The sequence below is a fragment of the Pteropus vampyrus genome, unplaced genomic scaffold, assembly GCF_000151845.1.
Source record: "Pteropus vampyrus isolate Shadow unplaced genomic scaffold, Pvam_2.0 Scaffold260, whole genome shotgun sequence".
Taxonomy (NCBI): domain Eukaryota; kingdom Metazoa; phylum Chordata; class Mammalia; order Chiroptera; family Pteropodidae; genus Pteropus; species Pteropus vampyrus.
Genome location: NW_011889041.1, coordinates 1,856,453 through 1,877,271, shown reverse-complemented (window position 1 = coordinate 1,877,271; position 20,819 = coordinate 1,856,453). Strand labels below are relative to the sequence as shown.

Here is a 20,819-nt window from a genome sequence, read left to right as displayed (position 1 = left end):
ATAAAGGTAGCCCTGGCCCAACAACTATGAAAGGTCAACTGTGCAGATCTAGACTGTCACAATTCTATTCCCAAGTTTACAATAGTATCGAGGAGCCTCAGGTGCTTGGCATATTTGCAGGGAAGTAATGGAGATTGGGAAGAGAAGGGGATTGTTTTGGAAAAGAGACTTGAACGTACTTTAAGGTAATGCCAAGGAATTCCCAGGACTCATCAACCAGTCTAAGCCTACTCTGATAAAGTTGAGCTCTTTAAGTTATATTTAAAGTGAAATTAACCTTCAAGAATTTAACATAGTTCATGACTTTGCTTGTAATTTCTATGACTATTCTTTACTGAAAAGTGGTCAGTTCCAATTAAAAGCTAGAATTCTCAAGTTGAAAATGGAAAAGAAAACTAATAGTATAATCATCATTATCATTGCCACAAACATAATAAGTAACAACAAACACACATTTATATGCTAACATAGGACTAGGCTTTTTACATCTCAACTGACTCTCCCTACAATTCCATGGTTGAGTATTAGTATCATGCAATTTTACAGATGAGAAAACTGAGTCATAAAGACTTTAAGTAACTTACCCGAGATCACATATTTATCAAGTGAGATGGGATTTATGACCAAAAAACCAGGTTGCCTCATTGATTTCAATGACACTCTGCTGCCTTTCCAGAATCAAATCACAACGGCAATAATCTTATTCTGCAATGTTACTCATTTAACAGAAAAAAATAACAACAACTACACATTAGTACTGAACCTGGAAAGTGAGTGACTCAACATTGCACAGCTAGCTAGCTGGTGGAAGAGTGATAATAGATAGGTGATCCTTATTCTTAACCCAGAGTCATTTCTCCTGTGCTTTGCTGGCTCTTAGATCTCCTTTATTCATATGCCCTAATAGTCAATGCATCAATAAGGAAGGTCCTGATGTAAGAAGCAGAGATACCTGCCCTTCTCCATATTACGGGATCACTACAACTAGGAAAGAAAAAAGAGAAAAATGATTCACATCTATTACCTTAGATTGAGGCTTACAACTATTCATTAATTCAAAATATATTTGTTAAGTATATAAAACACTGTGCCAGATACTGGGGACACATTGTGAGGGGGGAAAAAAAAATAGAGTAGCAATTTTTCCTGCTATAGAGCTTTGCTCAAATAGAGAAGACAGATAATAAATAAACAAAATAATCGTATTACCAGTACTGAGAAAAAAAATAGAAGTTTTAATAAAAAAATAACAGAAAAAAAAGAATGAGGCTTAGTTTTAAAGATGGGATTTTGAGAGTGATATCAGAAGCAATGGTTCATTTAGTATAGGAAAATACATTAAATATAATTGCATAAACTGATCATGTAAGTGTAGGCATGCTTAACACATTTTCTTACTATTTTCTTAAATTTCCAAGTTTAAGTATCATTTGTGGTGCTATTAATTTTATAGAAATTTGGACTAGGTGAGCCTATTTGAATTTTAGAGTTCAGTTGCTTATACCTGCTATGAGCAAACTATAATAAGGAGATCAATATACAGAATTCTCTTTTAACATAAATCATGACTTTCTTTGGGTGCAACATGCTGGAAAGGAACTGATATCCAAATAGCCTTTGTTGTTTGAAAATAAGAAATGAGATACCCATAATTCAAAAGCGCTAATTAAATGCGACTGCAATCAAATTTCTATTTGATAATTTAAAAGAAAGACAAGTCATATTACTCTCTATAGAGTGTTCCAATTCAGACTACGCATATATTTTTTTCCCATTTGAGGATATGATTTTTCCTATCAATGAAAAAATTTCAAAACAAAATAATGAGTGTAATTATTCAAGGAATGCCAGATTATAAATTAAAATGTTTAGCATAAAAAAAGTTACAATATTTTCAGTGCACTTTTTTCATCTTTAATAGGAAATATGTTTTTTTTCCCTAATATATTTTTAATATTATTTTTGGCAGTTTTTTTTAAATAGAAAGTACTGCATGAAAAGTTTTTTGGCAACTTTGAATATGGTATCTTTTGCGACTACTTTTTAATAAGGTAAAAACATTAAAAGTGATACATTTAATACCTGATGCTTCTCTTTTATGATGTCCTTTTTTCTCTAGACCGTGTCAGTGTCTGTATCCGTCCTCACACTGAGCTGTATTGCCTTGGATCGATGGTATGCAATCTGTCACCCTTTGATGTTTAAGAGCACAGCCAAGCGGGCCCGGAACAGCATTGTTATCATCTGGATTGTCTCTTGCATTATAATGATTCCTCAGGCCATTGTCATGGAGTGCAGCACCATGCTCCCTGGCTTAGCCAATAAAACCACCCTCTTTACAGTGTGCGATGAGCGCTGGGGCGGTAAGTAAACTATGGCCCACAAGCTGATATTTATATTATAGTTGCAAACTGAACTTTTGATTTGCCTAGCCATTGTAAAGCTGGCCTTGTACATTTCATTGGCATTTGTTAATATAGTTTTGCAATACCATGCAAACCAAGTTGAAACCCAAAATAGTTTTACAGAATAACTCCACCTATTTTGGTTTTTGAGAAATGCTATGTATTATTATCTAGCTTTCAAATAGGGGATGAAAGGAGGAGCTTATTCCAGAATTTAGATCTGGTTATATTAATTTTTCTTAAATTCTCTACAACAAAAAGGACTCATTGACATGAATCTGAGTATGCATTCTGGAATAATTAGCATTTTATAAGGTGATATAGTGTTATATTGCCTCAAGTGTCAACATCCCTAATGGGCTACAAATAAAACTTGAATTTTTTATTTTAAAACCATATCCTATTTGCAAATATAAATGAAATTGAGTATTTGGATCTATGCTACTCTCTGAGTCAAATTATCTAAATTTTCTCTGTTCATAACATATTAAATGATAAACTTGATCGCTGGCATAATTATTATGTAATTTGAGAATTATATTATGAGACCTTTTTGTTTTCCCATATGATATATATAGTAGTTAAATTTAAAACAAGCAGAAATTTGGAGGTCTTATATCCTTTGATTCAAAACACTTAGTGACAGTCTTTTAGGTTTTTCTGTAACAGTGGAAACACTTCTAGCTATGCCTGGTGATGGCACAAATCTGAACATAGCAAAGAATGACAGAAAATAAAATAATCCTGCATTTCAACATAGCATGCACAAGTTACAAATTTATTGCATGAAATTTGAAGAAAACCATCTGTTCTCTTCTGGATAAGAATGTCATAATGGCTCATAATTAGGGAATTTAAACATTAGGAAAGCCTTAGTTTATTTGAAAGCTATGCATTTATGCATATTAGAAAATGTATCAAATAAAAAAAAAAAAACACAGTGCACTCAAGGGATTGGTTATGAACCTGATATCTTTAAGTGTTTAAATCTTTGAATTTATGTTAATCCCTACCCTGATACTTTTATTGGAACACCAAAAAGAAAAAATGTCAGTAACTGCAAAATTAGGCACACACTGGGATTTTTCTATACGTTATCCAGAGACCTATAATAACTAAAGTTTCATAATTCACTTTTTCTATTACCCCAAATACTAAAATTTTGTTGTTGTTATTGTTGTTGTTGTTGCTGCTGAGCTTTACCTTTTTTTCTGAGTGTGAAATGTGCCTTGGACAAAAGCGTATTTTGGACAAAAGTTTACAGAGGAAGTGCTAATATTTGGCAAAGCATTAAAGAAAAGCAGAATTTCTTCAGACAGGGGAGAAGGAAAAGGGTGTTTCTGAAAGCAAGAAAATCCACAAAATGGGCACCATCACTTGAAGAAGAAAGGAGAAGGGTCCGAACTGGTAGTTTCTGGAATGTAGGGGTATGCCGTCTAATGAATTGTATTTGGAAAGAAGGCAGGTTGAGGACCAATTGTGACATGTCTCTTATGTAATTGGTTTATAATGAGTTATATTTGGAAAATAGTCTAAAGTTCTCTTGGTTAGAATTCTTTAGTTAATTCATGATAAAACTGAGTCATAAATTATTGGCTCAATATTATGAAGCAAACAAGTACATTTAAATCTAAGCTTCCAACTCAAAAGTTGGATAGTAATTAGGTAAAATATCCGCTTATTAGCCAATATGTGTCAGTAATGATTTATCTAAAATATTTTGGTAATTAGTTTCACATAATTCTGTAGGCTGCTTTTATAAACTTTTCTTTTTTTTTAATGTTGCCCTGAATAATCGAGTAGCATAATTCCAATTAACAAAAAATTTACAAGGCTAGGGAATCTTGTCAGTAATTATGTTTAAATAAATAGCCACATCATTTTCTAATCACCTTTGAGCAATAAATAGGTAAAACTCATTTCAATCTCAAGAATTTTTATTATCTAACTCTTGCAGAGACATTTTCAAAAAAAAAAAAAAAGAAAGCAACTGTTGTTTAATATCCTCAAATCTAAACTCAGCCTTTAGAAGCCATTTAGGAAAACTATTTAAAAATGATTTTACATTAGCCCATAATTACTTAAAGGCTAAAATTAAGTGATACCAAATTGAATTTCATCATCTTCAAAATGAAACAATAAGATCTATGAAATTAACTTTTTAAATATTAAATAAAATTGTTAATCACTTAATGTTTTCAAGAAGAATAGAAAGAATTCAAAGAAGGTTCTTATCATTTTGCTTATTAGACATTTACTTATTGTAATAATTTTTATATAACACGAGCTTTATTAATTTAGGCTATTTATAAGTTCATTTTCAACGTAAATTGTTAAAACTTGGACACATGTGTGATAATCATGACCCAAAGTCATCATAGAAAATTATATCTTATAGTGTGAGCTCCCTAAAGTTTAAACATCTTTAGAGTCTAAATACCATTTAGCCTGATTTAAAAAAAAATTTGTTGTGAAATATCTTTTCTTTGAGTTTAATTCATGAACCATGTTTCTTCTCTGTATCCTAAGTCAATAATGTAGTTATAAAAAGCAGATCGTGATATCATAAGCATCTTATAACCAAGATTACAGTATGGAAAAAGCCGGTAAACAATATGATCACTTGATTCATAACTATCATATTACATTTGGGAAATTCTTGAAAATGCTGTCTCATTCATGGTGCAAAATAACTGAAAACTCTGTCTTACTGAAAATAGTACTAGAAAGATGTACTATTCTACAGATAAATTATTTCTACAACTTATTATATTCATCTTTGCCTGTGGCTTGATGCATATTAGAAAATGTGTTTTAAACACCAAACTATTATCACAGCGAAGGTATCCATAGCTGTATTTAAAAAAAAATTACCTATCCAAATCCACCTTCCTCTATAAACCATAAATTTTGGCAGGCACACTTGACACTCAGGAAAAAATAAAATATATGAATATTTATTTAAATAATATTAAATATGTTTATTATTTGTTTCAGTCATATCAATTCATTCTTGTAAAATTAAAAAATTTTTCTATAGTTATATCCATACTTTCTTGATTACGTGGTTTATAAATGCAGTTTCACAGGATGGATCCTATTGAAAGGAAAGTTAACTTTCTTTTTGCACTAAATCACAGATATAATTGTCTGTTTATTCATCCAACATTTAATGAGCATGTACTATTTGTCAAACATTGTTTTGGATACTGGAAATTCATAATCTCTCTCCTCTTGGATTTTATTGCCAAATTGTTCTTCAGTGGTCTGAAAAAAAAATGGATTCCCTCTTTACAGCCAAATTAATTATGGCATCTGGCCTACTATTAGATTTTGAAAGTATATAAATATGTGTGTATGTGTATTAATAGGAATATTTATTGAAAATATTTTAGGGAGAATATAATAAAATATATTAAAGATTCAGGTAAACTTTAATGAGTCCATAAACTTTGAAAAGACAATCTAAATTAAATATTTGGGAAATTACTTGTTCATTAAGTCCCTCACAGGTGTAACATGAAGTTTTTAGATAATTAGATTAACATATTGGCTCAATAATAGACCTTAACTCATCTGAGAGAAATTAAGTGTTGTCTGTCTAATATATGATATTATTCTTTAATCTCTGATTTCAAAGCCTAAAGATCCTTATTTGTTGGTTGGTATATATGCAAGAATTTATTCAGATATGCCTATTCATCAGTTGAGGGGAGACACCAATTTTTAATGGTTGTCAATCTTCAAAATGCTATTTTCTAATTTAGGTAATCTTTAAGTGGAACAAATTTCATGTAGCTACATTCTAGGTTATATACGAATGCTTTGAAATTTATTGAAGACATGGCACATCAAGTACAGAGAGACTTCAAAGATAGTTTCAACATTTACAAATTAAAATTTCAATGGTATTTCTAGGTTTTCGATTAGCTTAGACTCTAAACATGAAATGAGGAATTTAAGATTATGATATTTCTCTAATTATCTATAAAAATCTTTTTATTGAAACAATCTATCTTAGCCTGAAAGTGTAATTTTGCTTGATCAACTTTTCTCTGTGTGGGTGTTCATCATCATAATATGAATTTACAAGCCAATTACATATTTTTCCAATTCTTTATAAATATGCTGACTGCTGACTGCTGAATGAGCTTCCTTTCTCATGTTTTAAACACTAAACGGTTATCACAGTGAAGGTATCCATAGCTGTATTAAAAAAAAAAATTACCTATCCAAATCTACCTTCCTCTACTTACTCAATTTAGTCTGATGCAGACATCAAGGATTCACAGGTATGTAAGCTTCAAAGATGTATTTTTTTATGTGGGAAGCTCATGCGACACCTTCAAAACAAATAAAAGTTCAAAGCCACTTTGGTGCCTGGAAAGTGCTGAAGTCACTCTTCAGTTTCTTTGAAATCGGCTCACCAAATTCTGCTCACTTCAAAGGGAAAGGCTGTTTGTTATTCCTCCAGTCAGGCTGCTTGGTTTCTATCACTTTTTATGTAACTGGCCTGTTTTACAGGATAAGCTTGAAAGGAAGTTAGAAACTGATGAGCTAGGTGTGAGCCACTTGGGCCACAGAGAAGCTAAAAATGACACCTCGAATAAGTCTCTTAGACCTAGCAGCACATGCACCCTGCTGTCTCCTCTGAAGATTAAGGTGGAGAAAAACATCTATCAGAGAAAGAAGACAGTTTAAGAAGGAAGAATAAGGAGAATATTAAACTTGACCAACTCTAAAAGATAAGGCTATGGAATTGAGAAAGTAGAGAGTATTCAACCCACAGATATGTTTAAAATATATTCAATAAGAATTAAATGAATGATTGTTCAATCAACATTATCATTATGGGGTCATCATCACAATTATTGTTAGTTAATCCTGACTATAAATTGTCCTTACCACATTTGATTACATAACACAAATTCATGTTTCTATATGCCCTTTCTGAAGTAACGAAAATAATAAAATGCATGGAGGTGATAGCGTTAACTATCAATGATAGTATGAAACCAACCCCATTGCCAGTATCAAAGTCAAAATAATGAATGTAATTTTTAGAAGTGAAAAAAACCCCTTTGTTTTGTTAGTATTTAGTTGGAATTATATTTAATTATTGCATTTAATATTCATGAAATTCATGTAGGATATTTTCTGTTTTCTGTTTTACATTTAAAAGTAGTTGGATCACTGTAATATATTAAAATACGATTTAATATATTATTTAAAGTAGAGGTCCTCAATCCCAGGGACATGGACCAGAACCAGTCCATGACCTGTTAGGAATCAGGCCGAACAGCAGGAGGTGAGTGGTGGGCAAGGAAGTGAATCTTCATTTGTATTTGCAGCCACTCCCCAGTATCAACATCACTGCCTCAGCTCCGCCTCAGATCATCAGACATTAGATTCTTATAGGAACATCTGTCCCTGGTTCCAAAACTGTTGAGGACCGCTGATTTAAAGCATTTAAAAACTTAGTAATGAATATATTTTAGAAAATCTCAAAAAAATCAATGTTAAGCCATTTATTAATTGATTAATTGATCTTTAATAAATGTTTAATTTATGATAGCTATCACTTGTGTACATAGAATTAAAGATAAATAAGAAATGACTATAATCCTAGAGGTGCTTATGCCTAGTGAGATAGATATTTAAAAAAATACCCATATTGGTTTAAAAATTAACTGTAAAAAAGCCCTAAAAATCTCATTTTTATTAAAAATGAATGCATACATACATATATACATACATATACAACATACTTAAAGAATAATTTTGTATATGTTCTAGTAAGTCAACAAAAAGAATCATTATCAAATGTTTGCTATATTTATTTTTTTGAATTTTTTTCCACATTTGAAGGTACAACTGAAAACAGCTTCCCATTTCTCAGGAAACGTATTTTAATGAGAAAGAATCAACTGAGTTTACATGCTCTTTTAATTTTAAATAAAGTATTAGTAATTAGTTTTGAATGAATCATGTCCCTTCTTATAAATGCAAGTAGAGGACAATCCAAATTAATTTTCATTAAGTGGCCACATTTAATTAAGACAAAAAAGACTTTTTAATAAATGAACACTTGACTTTGGATAGATTGTGGCAGTACAAGTTAAGAAACGGCTAATTATTCCTCTCTGTGTACATTAAATGAAATTAAAATTTCACATTTAGTATGTGTATATAAATATATACGAGCAAATGTAAATATTATAAATTATTTTTCGCTTTTGTGTATATATGTGCCAGTGAATGCGTATAGAAGGTAAATGTAGGCAAATGTGTACTCTGAAGACAAAACATTGACAAAGTTACCTTTTAAAAAAATCTATGAATTATAAGATATTATTATTTTGACTTTCATTCCAGGTGAAATTTACCCCAAGATGTATCACATCTGTTTCTTTCTGGTGACATACATGGCACCACTGTGTCTTATGATATTGGCCTATCTGCAAATATTTCGTAAACTCTGGTGCCGACAGGTATGCATTTCAAATAATTTTCTTCTGTTTTTCTTAGGAAGTACTTAAAAACAAAATTTCAGAGTGGATTGAACCAACAATTATGCTTAGCAAAGGATTGTGTATTCTTCTAAAATAATGAAGCTCTGACTATGCAATATGATTTGGCATTTTTTAGGGTGATATTTAGGGAATGTATTTTATGAACTGCCTCAATAACTTTAAGTTTTAAATATCTGTGATTAATTGACAATTTTTGTCTAGAACTAATAATACAAATTTTACTTTTTATAAGAAATAAGAAATAAACTTCTTTTAAAGATTCCTGAGACTATAAGTAAAGAACATTATATTTTTGATGAAATTAATGTAATACATTTTATTTTATGAGTTAAATCTCCAACTTCAAAGATTTTTTTTTTTAATAACAGTAGAAGAACCAAGCAAAATTTAGAATTTTAGAAGCTATAGTTCTGATTTGTGAATAATGGAATTTGTTAGATAATTCTGCTCTGTCAGTGAATGTATTCATTCATGCAGTTGTTCATTCACCAAATATTTACCATATTTCTTTTTGCCTGCATGTCTGATTAAAAGCTAAAAGCTCCAGTCTATGTCACTGATTAATTCATAGTCTATAGGAGGGGAAGAGTCAGATCCAGAGTGAAAATCACCATAATAAATATAAGCACAGGGAATCAGAAGAAGGCTTAGTGGAGGAGGATCTAATTCAGAGCAGGTAATTTTAAGTTGAATCATGATGATTTGTAGGAAATCACCAACCAACACATGTAGTGGTTTATAAAGGTACAGACTAAGAGTATAGCTCAGTCTTTTACTTGTTAATTCTATCTTAAAATGCCACGTTACTTACAGATGTATCTTTCTTCTCTCTCTTCCTCTTTCTTGTGCATGCTCTCTCTTTCTTTCTCTCTCTCTCAAGTTACTGCCCGTACTTTGAGCTTACCAGGCTTGTGGAAAGCCATGCCCTTAGTCTGTTTGTTCTGATGTATTTTATCCAATTAAAAAATTTATTGGGTCATTTTAATTGATTAAAAGAATTTCATAAAACTTTTTTTTTTCCTGAGGATGAATTTTAATTTGGGTCTTCTTCAACCTGTGTTACTCAAAGCAGTTTTTAAGACCATCTTTTACTGGTTGGATATGATCAACAGTTACATTTTTCAATCCTATATGTCCCATAATTTCAATTTTTTTTCTTTTCCTCTATTTTTTCAAAGAAATAATTTCTTTCATGACTTTATAAATGCAGCCAGAACCAATACTTATTAGCACTCTGTTCCCCAATAGTTTTGGTATGTGTGACTACTCAAGGTCCAGGCTGTATGGTAACAAATGTGTACCATTGTAAAAGGTAAGTGGTGATTTTCCACATCCTAATGATAGTATCCTTAACACTCTGATATAGCCATGAAGTCAATTCATGTATTTTTGGGTATTTGGTATTTGGTATTTGGTGACTATTATCATACTAGTCAATTTTTGCTAGGTTAGTCAGCTGTGAAAAAAATAAAACCACAAAATATGTAGTTTCTATCAACAGTTTATCTCACTCAAGTTCCAACTCAATGGTGAGGATGAGTTGTGGCTCTGCTTCACTTGTCCTCTGATTCCAAAACTCAGTCTGAAGGAACAGCACTTTCTGGAACATGCCATTCTGGAACTGAAGGAAAGGGCAAGAAAGTTTGAAGAAATATGTAATGTCTCTTAAAATTTCTGCTTTGAACTGGCATATGTTATGTCTCTTCACATTTCATTGGTCAAAACAAGATATGTTGTTAAGCTTGACCATAAAGAAGGGAAGTATTCTTTTCTCACAAAGAGATACCGAAAGCCAAGGTCAGTGGGGATCTTCTTATAAGCTGGAGAGTGAATAATTGGAAGTGATATAGTACAGAGAAGTCAAAAACATATACTCAAGGTCCAGACTGTATGAATTTAGGTCCAGATTCAACAACTATTGAATTTCGCCAATTATTTAAATTTCTTAGTCTTTTATCATATTTAAAGTGGGGTCGAATAGCATCTACATGACAGTGAGGTTAGTTAGATTAATTAATTCAAGTGCCTCGAGCATAGTAAGTATTCATTAAATAAAATACTTTCATAATATATGCTGTTATTCAGATGTTCAACTAATTCTGCTTTTATTTCTAAAATAATAAGCATATGTTCAGTTGGTATATGTGACTACTTTCTTTTTTATATATTTTATATATTTTTTAATTTTTCAATTACAGTTGATATACAATATTATATTAGTTTCGGGTGTACAACACAGTGATTAGACATTTATATAACTTATGAAGTTTTTCTGTGTTAGGTAGAGCTGCTGTGTCTCCTGGTCTTAGTAAAGTGACTTTATGTAGTAGGTGGCCTGTGCAGCCCAGTGGCATGCTCTCCTTGGTCACGAGCCAGGTGCTCCAGGTGTGTCCCTTGTGTGGATTGTATGTACCCTCCTGTTGTAGTTGAGCCTTGAGTGCTGTTTCCACATCAATGAGAATAACTGACTCTCAGGCTGATTGGTTGTGAAGACTGTCCATGACAATTGTGGAGGAGCTGTTGTGTAGGGGCTGACCCTATAGAATAGGATTTGCTTTATAGGGCTCTGGTGCCTTCCTAGTCTTCTCTTTGGGTGTGTCTTTTGTAGAGGTGGTTGGGTAGTATGATGTGGTCTGAAGCTGGCCAGAAGGTGTGTTGGTTCTGGCACCTCTTTGGAGGACCTCTGTTTTAGGCCAAGTTCAGCTGCAGCCTGTGCCTGGCCTAGGGCTACTTGGTATGAGCTACAAAGTTATCTGCAGATGGTTGCTACTTGTGCTGGGCTTAGAGGTGCCTAGGAAAGGCCAGCCCTTGAGCAAAGGCCAGCTTTACCAGTGCTGGGCTTGGGGCTGCTCAGCAAGAGGTACAGGGCACACCAAGGCCAGATGCTGCTTATTTGGGGTTTGTGAATTTTTGATAGATTTTAAGAAAATTCACAGCATGAGCCAAGATAGGTTGTTTGTATGCAAAAGCCACTGGAAGTGGCTTCAGTGGGCCTGCAAGCTGAGTGGGGCAGGGTTTCAGAGCATCATCAGGGCAGGGCGACCAGTGTTAGCCATGTTGATGGAGACTCAGATATGGCAGTACCTAGGCCTGCACACTTGGAGAGGGAAGGATTCCACAGAGAAACAATGGATTTCACCAGCATTCCTATCTGGGAGAAAGCTGCCCCTCCTGCCCTCGCCCTGAAGCCAGTTCCTCCCCATATGTTCCTGGTGCCTTTCAAGCTGCTGCTCCACGGCTGGAGCTCAGAGCCAGTGAGTCTGTCAGCAAGTAAGTTCACATACAAGCCTTTTAAGAGGAATACTTAGGACTCCAGCATCCCTTCATCTCACTCAGCCACAATCTCCACTGGTTTTCACAGCCAGAGTTTGTGGAGACTTCTCTTCCTGGCACTGGAGCCCTGAGCTGGGAAACCCGGTGTGGAGTTGGACCCCTCACTCCTCAAGGGGACCTCTACTCCTATTTCTCCTGATTTTTTACTACTACTCATGGGTGTGAGACCAGACTATTCCAATTCTCTCCTCTTCTACCAGTCTTTGTGCTTCTTCTGTATGTCTTTAGTTATAGGATTTCTGTTCAGCTGGACTTAAGGTGATTCTCAGTGATGATTGTTCTGCAAGTTAGTTGTAATTTTGATGTGGCTGTCAGAGGTGGCAAGCACAGCATCTACCTACTCCACCATCTTGACCAGAACTCACTACTTTCATAAATAGATCTCTTTTTTTAGCACTTTTAAATAACACTATCATGAATTTTTATTTGTCTATCTCCTCTACTCTATTAAGTTGAAGACAGTACATTCTTGCCTTCATTTTGTATACTTCCATTTAGTACATGCTTAGCTCATATCAGTTTCTCAATAAATATTTTATAAGAAAAAGTTGAGTAAAAGGATAGGAGAAAGTGCTTACAAGGTTTAGATAGAAGAGGACAAGGAGAATCCATTGCCTGGTCACTCAGAAAAAAAAGTTCAGAGGAAAATTAGAATTTGAAAAATTTCTTGGAGAAAAAGCATTTAATGGGCATTAGGAATAAAAATTATTTTAGATTTAGACTAGGAATGTTCAGTCTTAAGAGCATTTACCAGTTTTATATTTTTACTGGTTAGTATGCATTACATATAATAGATTCTTATATTTGCTATTTTCATTTATTTACAGATTGACATAAATTTAAAACTCCTTGGTGCTACTTGAATCTTTAGTATTCATCATTGTATCCCCAACTCTTAACGTTGTACCTTGCACAATGAAGTATTCGAAAAAATTTTGTTGAATAATTATATAACTACCAAACCCCAACAAATTTACTTCCTTGTTATTTAAGCTTATGGTTCTTTATCTCCCAAACTCTAAAAGAAGTTCAAAATTGTATTACAAGTTTAGAAATAATACACATTCCTTTGAATAATTGTCCTGGTTAGTATGAGCCATATGAATCAAAAGATTTGCAGTAAAATGTCTTGGCTGTGAAGCTAAAAACATTTACAAAACATATTGAAATAGAAAATGGCAAGTTCAGCTGAGTTTGCTTTAGCAGCCACAATAAAGTAAATTAACCCCAAATGGGTGATTTTGTAAAATTCTGCTTGAGCAACTCTCAATTTCCAACTCTTAATGTCTAGAAACAGAATTCCAAGGCATTATGTGTGCCATGGGCTAAATCAAGTGAGCCATCGAATGGAGGCCTTGTCCTGTTTGCTCATTTTACAAAGATGCATGGAATCTGTTGAATATTTTGGAGTTAGTAAGTATAAGGTAATTAGTGAGCAAAGTGTGTGTCCTTGTCTGACTTTCCCAAGAACTTTATGCCCCAATAAAAGAATTATCCAATGCTTTCCTTTAATCAACAACTTAAATCACCTCTTTGACAGTGTGATTCTGAGAATTCACTCAGTCTTGAAATCCTACAGACTCTTCTCTAAAACTCTTCTTTTTAAGACCTGCTTATTCTTAGTTTACTTGACCCTGTGCGTACCTGTCAGCATTCTTTCCAGTTCTAGCTCTCATATAATTCAACATTTTAATCTTAATCGTCATGTGAACTCATGTTAATTCATTCCACAAATATTTATTAAGCAACTACTATGTATCTTGTACTATGTGAGGAGCTGGGGGTGAACTTTGGTAGATATTTGAGTATGAAACTAAATTTCAACTTTCCAAGTTTTTTCCAACTTTGAAAGACCTTCCCTGTCTCAGCTTTTATCACAGCCTCCTCTAATGATCTTTATTGTTCAGCAGTCTTCTAAGAGAACTTAATATTAGGTGATGACAAGTCAGTCTAGTATGAGAAAATAGATAGAAAATTGTGATTACAGAGGCAGAATCAAAAGGCAGTAACTCAAGTCCACACATAGAAACAAAGAGCATCAGTAAAGGTAACTACGTAGGTAAATATAAGAGAGAATAAAAATGTATTTTCATTTGTAATTATTTTTTTCTTCTATTTGACTTAAAAGACAGTAATGTGAAGCAATGATTATAAAACTGAAGATTCAGCTTATAAAGATGTAATTCAAAGGCAAGAGGAAGGAACAATACTATATTGGAGGAAAGTTTTTGCATACTGTCAAAATTAAGTTGGCATTAATCTATTTTACTGTCTGACTTATTTCACTTAGCATAATACTGTCCCTCTAGATTTATCTATATTGTCACAAATGGCTAGATTTTATTCTTTTTAATGTCTGAGTAATATTCTTATCCATTTATCTATTGATGGACAGTTAGGTTGTTTCCATATCTTGTTTATTGTAAATAATGCATCAGTAAACATAGAGGTGCTTTTTAAATTAATGTTTTGGATTTCTTTGGATAAATACCAGAAGTAGAATTGCTGGGTCATAAGATAGTTCTATTTTTAATTTTTGAGGAACTTTCAGACTGTTTTTTTTTTTTTTTATAGTGGCTACACCAATTTATAATCCAATTTACAATGAATGAGGATTCTCTTTTGCACACATTCTCACGAGCACTTGTTATTTGTTGATTTATTTATGATAGCCATTCTAACAGGTGTGAGGAAGTATCTAATTGTTTTGGTTTGCATTCCCTGATGATTAGTGTTGTTGAGCATCTTTTCATATGTCTGTTAGCCATCTGTATGTCCTCTATGGAGAAATGTCTTTTCAGATCCTCTGCTCATTTTTTCATCAGTTATTAATTCTTTCTTTCTCTCTTTCTTTCTTTCTTTCTTTCTCTCTTTCTTTCTTTCTTTCTTTATTTTATGTTAGGCCATATGAGCTCTTTATATATTTTGAATACTAATCTCTTATCAGATATTTCATTTGCAAATATCTTCTCCCATTTAGTAGGTTGCCTTTTGTTGTTGATGGCTTCCTTTGTGGTGCAAAACATTTTTATTTTGATGAAGTACCCTTTATTTATTTTCACTATTGTTGGCTTTGTCCTGGGAGACATGTCCAAAAAATTTTGCTAAGATTAATGTCAGGGGTATCTAGAAAACAAAATAAATGAACAAACAAAACAGAAACAAACTCACAGATAGAGAACAAATTGATGGTTGCCAGATGGTTGCCAGAGGGATTAGGGAAAAAGTTGAAAGAGATTAAGTACAAACTGCCAGTTATAAAAATAGTCATGAAGCTGTAAGGTACAGCATAGGGAATGCAGTAAATAATATTGTAATAACCTATTGGTGTCAGATGTGTAGTAGACTTATTGGAGTAGATCTTATTGGAGTAGACTTATTGGAGTAAACTTATTGGAGTAGACTTATTGAAGTAATCACTTCATAAGGTATATAAATGTCTAATTACTATGTTATACATCTAAAACTAATAATACTGTATGTCAACTGTAACTGAAAAATAATTTTTAAAAAAGTCTTAGCTATTAAAAACCGGTTACAGTTGTAAATTTTGTTATGTAGATTTAAGATAAAAAGTTGATTTTAAAAAACTTGGCATTAATCTAAATAGATTGTTTGAATTTTTAATTGTATGGAAAGAAACAAGATAATTAAAATGATTTACCAAAAAAAAATCTTCTTAACACAAAATAAAGTAGCAATGGAGGAATGGAGGAACAAAATAGAAATAATATATATATCTGCACTTACCGACTGAAATCCACAATACACAAAGCAAAAACTAACAGAATTAAAGATAGACAATTCAACAATAATAGTTTAAAGTTCTAATACTCCTCTTTCAGTAATAGGTAGAAAAACTAGGCAGAAGATAACAGGAAATAAAATATATGAACAAAACTATCAAACAACTAGACCTACAGATATCTATAAAACACTCAGTCAAAAACAGGAAAATGGACATTCATCCCAGGTACACATAAAATCTTCTCCTGGCCAGATCATATGCTAGACCACAAAGCAAGCTTAAAAACACTTAAAATGATTGAAATTATAATAAAGTACATTCTCCCACTCCAATGGAATTATACTGGAAATTAATCTTAGAAATAAAATTAGGAAATTCACAAATATATGGAAATTAAACATTACACTTTTAAATAACCAATAGATAAAAGAAGAAATCACAAGATAAGTTAGAAATATTTTGAATGAAAGTGAAAACGGTATATCAAAACTTATGAAATGCAGTAAAGAAGCAGTTGGAGAAAAATTGACAGCTCTAAATAGCTATATTCAAAAAGAAAAAAGGTCTCAAATCAATAACATAACATTCTACCATAAGAAATTAGAAATAGAAAAAATATTAAAAATCAAAGCAAATAGTAGGAAGGAAATAATAGAGATTAGAGTGTAAATAAAGTAAAAGAAAACAATAAAGTCAATAAAACTGAAAGTTGGTCCTTTTATAAGATCAGAGATAATGACAAACATTTATTTCTCAAACTCAAAAACAGAACTTGATACTTAAATTAGCCAAGAAAACAGAAAATTCAGATTACTAAAATCAAAAGTGAAAGAGAGAAATAACGATAGACATTACAGAAGTTTTTTAAAAAGCAAGGGAATAGGGTGATACTATGAACCATTGTATGCCAACAAATTAAATAATAGAAGAAATGGATAAGATTGTAAAAAGACACAAACCTCTAAAATTGAAAGAGAATTAGAAATATCTGAATAAACCTACTACAGTAGTAATGAAGAAACTTTCCACAGAGAAAAGCCTAGAGAACTTCAATATTGAATTCTACCAAATGTTTAGAGAAAAATTAATACCAAACTTTCACAAATTCTTCCAAAGTATAGAAGAGAAGGGAACATGAGGTAACAATTACATTGTTATTAAAACCAGACAAAGACATTACAAAAAAACTATAGATTGATATACTTATGAATATAGGTGTTAATATACTCAACAAACTACTAGCAAACCAAATTTAATATATAAAAATGGTTATACATGATGACCAAACTGTAATTTTGCTCAGCAATGCAACATAGATTTAACACATGAAAATCATCATGTGTTAGGTAGACGGGAAAAAAAAAATTAAGTCATTTATTCAATTAAATAAACAAACAAATAAACAAACAAATAAATAATAAATAAAAGACAAATATCGCATGATCATCTCAATAGACCCATGATGATACGTAACTCTGAAAAACAGTTTGGCAGTTTCTCAAAATCTTAAGCAGATGATTACCATGTTACCCACCAATTTGATCTCCACGTATATACCCAAGAGAATTGAAAATGTCTACACAAAAAAACTTAAATATGGATGTTTACAGCAGCGTTATACATAATAGCAAAAATGAAAAAGTAAACTAAATATTTATCAATTTATGAATGGATAAAATAACTGTGGTATATACATACCATTTTTTAGCTATAAAAATAAATGAAGTATTTATATATCCTTCAACATAGATGAAACTTGAAAACATTGTTAACTGAAAAAAAAAAAGACACAAAAGACCACATATTATTCTAGACTATTTACATGAAAAAAATGTAGTGTATAGGCAAATTCGTAGTGCCAGAAAGATTTGTAGTTGTCAGAGGAGGTAGAATGGGGCAGTGGAGAGTGAATGCTAATGGGTTTGAAGTTTTATTTTGCGGTGATTTAAATGTTCTGGAATTAGATAGCGATGTGATAATTGCACAACTCTGTAAATATACGAAAAAGCCACTTAATTATATCCCTTTAAAGAATGAATTTATGGCATGTAAATTATATCTCAAAAAATCTGTTTTTAAAAAAGAAAAAATGATGTTTTTAAAAATAAAAAAATAAAGATGGAAAAATTTTTTTAGAAAATTCTTCTACTGAAACTGTAGGGAAGGAGAATAAGCTAAACACACAATTTGACATTTTGATGTAATGAAAGTATATAATGGGACCTATTCAAAGATTCTTTGTGACTATAAATTTTAAGGTCCTTTCAAAGAAGTTCAGAAGCACATGAGGAACTATTCTGTGAAAACCATATATTGGATCCCAGAAAAGAGGGGAAACCAATTTCTACCAAAAAAAAAAAAAAAAAAAGGAGCAGGAGGAGGAGGAGGAGAAGAAAAACGAGCTAATTGACCATATGATGGAAAATAATGTTGAGAGACAACAGATCTGGGAACTGACAAGAGACAAGAGGCATGGGTCAGTGGGTGGTGGTGAGTGGATCAGGGAGAGCAGCTGTAGTCTATAAGAGCTATTTGTAGTATTTGAAAGTAGAGCTGTTTACTGTGAGATAAAGTCAAGAGCTGGAGCAAAGAAAATAGTTATGATCCTCATCATAAAACTTAGTATGTATATCTAAACTCTGAAAGAGCAGTGCCAGGGTAAAAAAACAAAAAACAAAAAACAAAACTTGTCAAGAAGTCAGAGGTAGTGTCCAGTTAATATGGCAGTCTCTCCCACTGAAGAACAAATAGCAACCAAGGCTCAAGTGCAACAGGAGGGCACACACAACTCATACGAAGAACCTACTTGGAGCACATGGCTCCGGTGACCAGGGAAGACTGTGCCACTGGGACCCACATCACACCAACTACAGAAGGTTACTCTACTAAGAATGGGAGACAAAGCAGCCCTATCTAATACATAGAAACAAACACAAGTAGGCAGCCAAAATGGGAAGACAAAGAAATATATCTCAAATGGAAGAACAGAATAAAGCTACAGAAAAGGAACTAAACAAAATAGAGACAAGCAATCTAGCAGATGCAGAGTTCAAAACACTTGTTATAAGGATGCTCAATGAACTTAGGGGAAGAGTGGATGAACTCACTGAGAACTTTAACAAAGAGATAGAAAACAAAAGTAGAGATAGAAAACATAGAAAAGAACTAGTCAGAACTGAAGAATACAATAACTAAAATAAAGAATACCTTAGGAGGAATTAACAGTAAATTAGATGAAGCAGAGGATTGAATCAGTGATTTAGAAGATAAGGTAGCAGAAAACTCCCAATCGGAATAGCTGCAAGAAAAATTAATCTGAAAAATGAGGATAGTTTGAGGGTCCTCTGAGAACATCAAGCATACCAACATTTTCATCATAGGGTTGCCAGAAGGAGAAGAGAGAGAGCAAGAAACTGAAAACCTATTTCAAGAAATAATGACTAAAATCTTCCCTAACCTAGTGAAGGAAATAAACATACAAACCCAGGAAGTGCAGAGTCCCAAACAAGATGAACCCAAAGAAGCCTACGCAATGACACAGCATACTTAAAATGCCAAATGTTAAATATAATGAGAGAATCTTAAAAGCAGCAAGAAAAAACCAGTTAGTTACCTACAAAGGAGTTCCCATAAGACTGTCAGCTGATTTCTCAACGGAAACTTTGCAAGCCAGAAGGGATTGGAATGAAATATTCAAAGTGATGAAAATTAAGGACCTACAACCGAAATGACTTTAGCCAACAAAGCTGTAATTTAGAATCCAAGGATAAATAAAGAGATTCCCAGACAAGAAAAAGCTAAAGGAATTCATCATCACAAGCTAGTATTATAGGAAATGTTGGAGGGCCTTATTTAAGAGGAAGAAGAAAAAAGAAATAAAAAATATGAATAATAAAATGGCAATAACTACATATCTATCAACAATCACTTTAAATGTAAATGAATTAAAGCTCCAATCAAAAGATAGAGTGGCTGAATGGATAACAAGACCCTTACATATGCTGCCTATAAAAGACTCACTTCAGATCAAAAGACACACACAGACTGAAAGTAAAGGAATAAAAAAGATGTTTCATGAAAATGAAAAGAAAAAATATCTAGGGTAGCAGTACTTATACCAGACAAAATAGCCTTTAAAACCAAGGCTATAACAAGAGACAAAGAAGGACTCAATTATCTCACTTCTGGGTATTTATCTGTAGAAACTCAAAACATTACTTCAAAGGGACATGTGAATCGATATGTTCATTGCAGCATTATTTACAGTAGCCAGACATTGGAGGCATCTTGGGTGTTTATTAATTGATAAGAGGTGAGATGTGTATACACACACACACGCACACACACACACACGCATATAAAATGGAATATTACTCAGCCATAAAAAAGAATATAATCTTTTCTTTTCTTATGCAACAACATGGATGGACCTAGAGGGTATTGTGCTGAGCGGAATAAGTTAGACAGAGAAAGACAAATATCATATGTGGAAGCTAGAGAACAAGATAACAAACAAACAACAGAAACGATCTCATAGAAACTGCATTTTGATGGTTGTCTCACTAGGGAGTGGGAGGGTGAGTGACAGGGGAGAGGATTAAGAAGTACAAATTGATAGTTCCAAAATAGTCATGGGGATGTAGAATATAGCATGGAGAATATAGTCAGTAGTACTATAATAACTATGCATGGTGTCAAATGGGTATTGAATTTATTGGGGCGATCACATATAAATGTCTAATCACTGTGCTTTACACCTTAAACCAATATAATATTGTATGTGAACTATAATGAAAAAAA

General features: G+C 32.6%; 1 protein-coding gene across 1 annotated transcript in view; it reads left to right on the top strand.

The window, feature by feature from the left end:
• The window catches only part of HCRTR2 (hypocretin receptor 2), a 123,196-nt gene that overhangs the window by 90,486 nt on the left and 11,891 nt on the right, over positions 1-20,819 (top strand). Inside the window, exons 3-4 of the mRNA XM_011375020.2 lie at positions 2,120-2,363; positions 8,781-8,896. Of these exons, the coding sequence (XP_011373322.1) occupies positions 2,120-2,363; positions 8,781-8,896 (360 nt within the window). The remainder of the gene's footprint in view (positions 1-2,119; positions 2,364-8,780; positions 8,897-20,819) is intronic.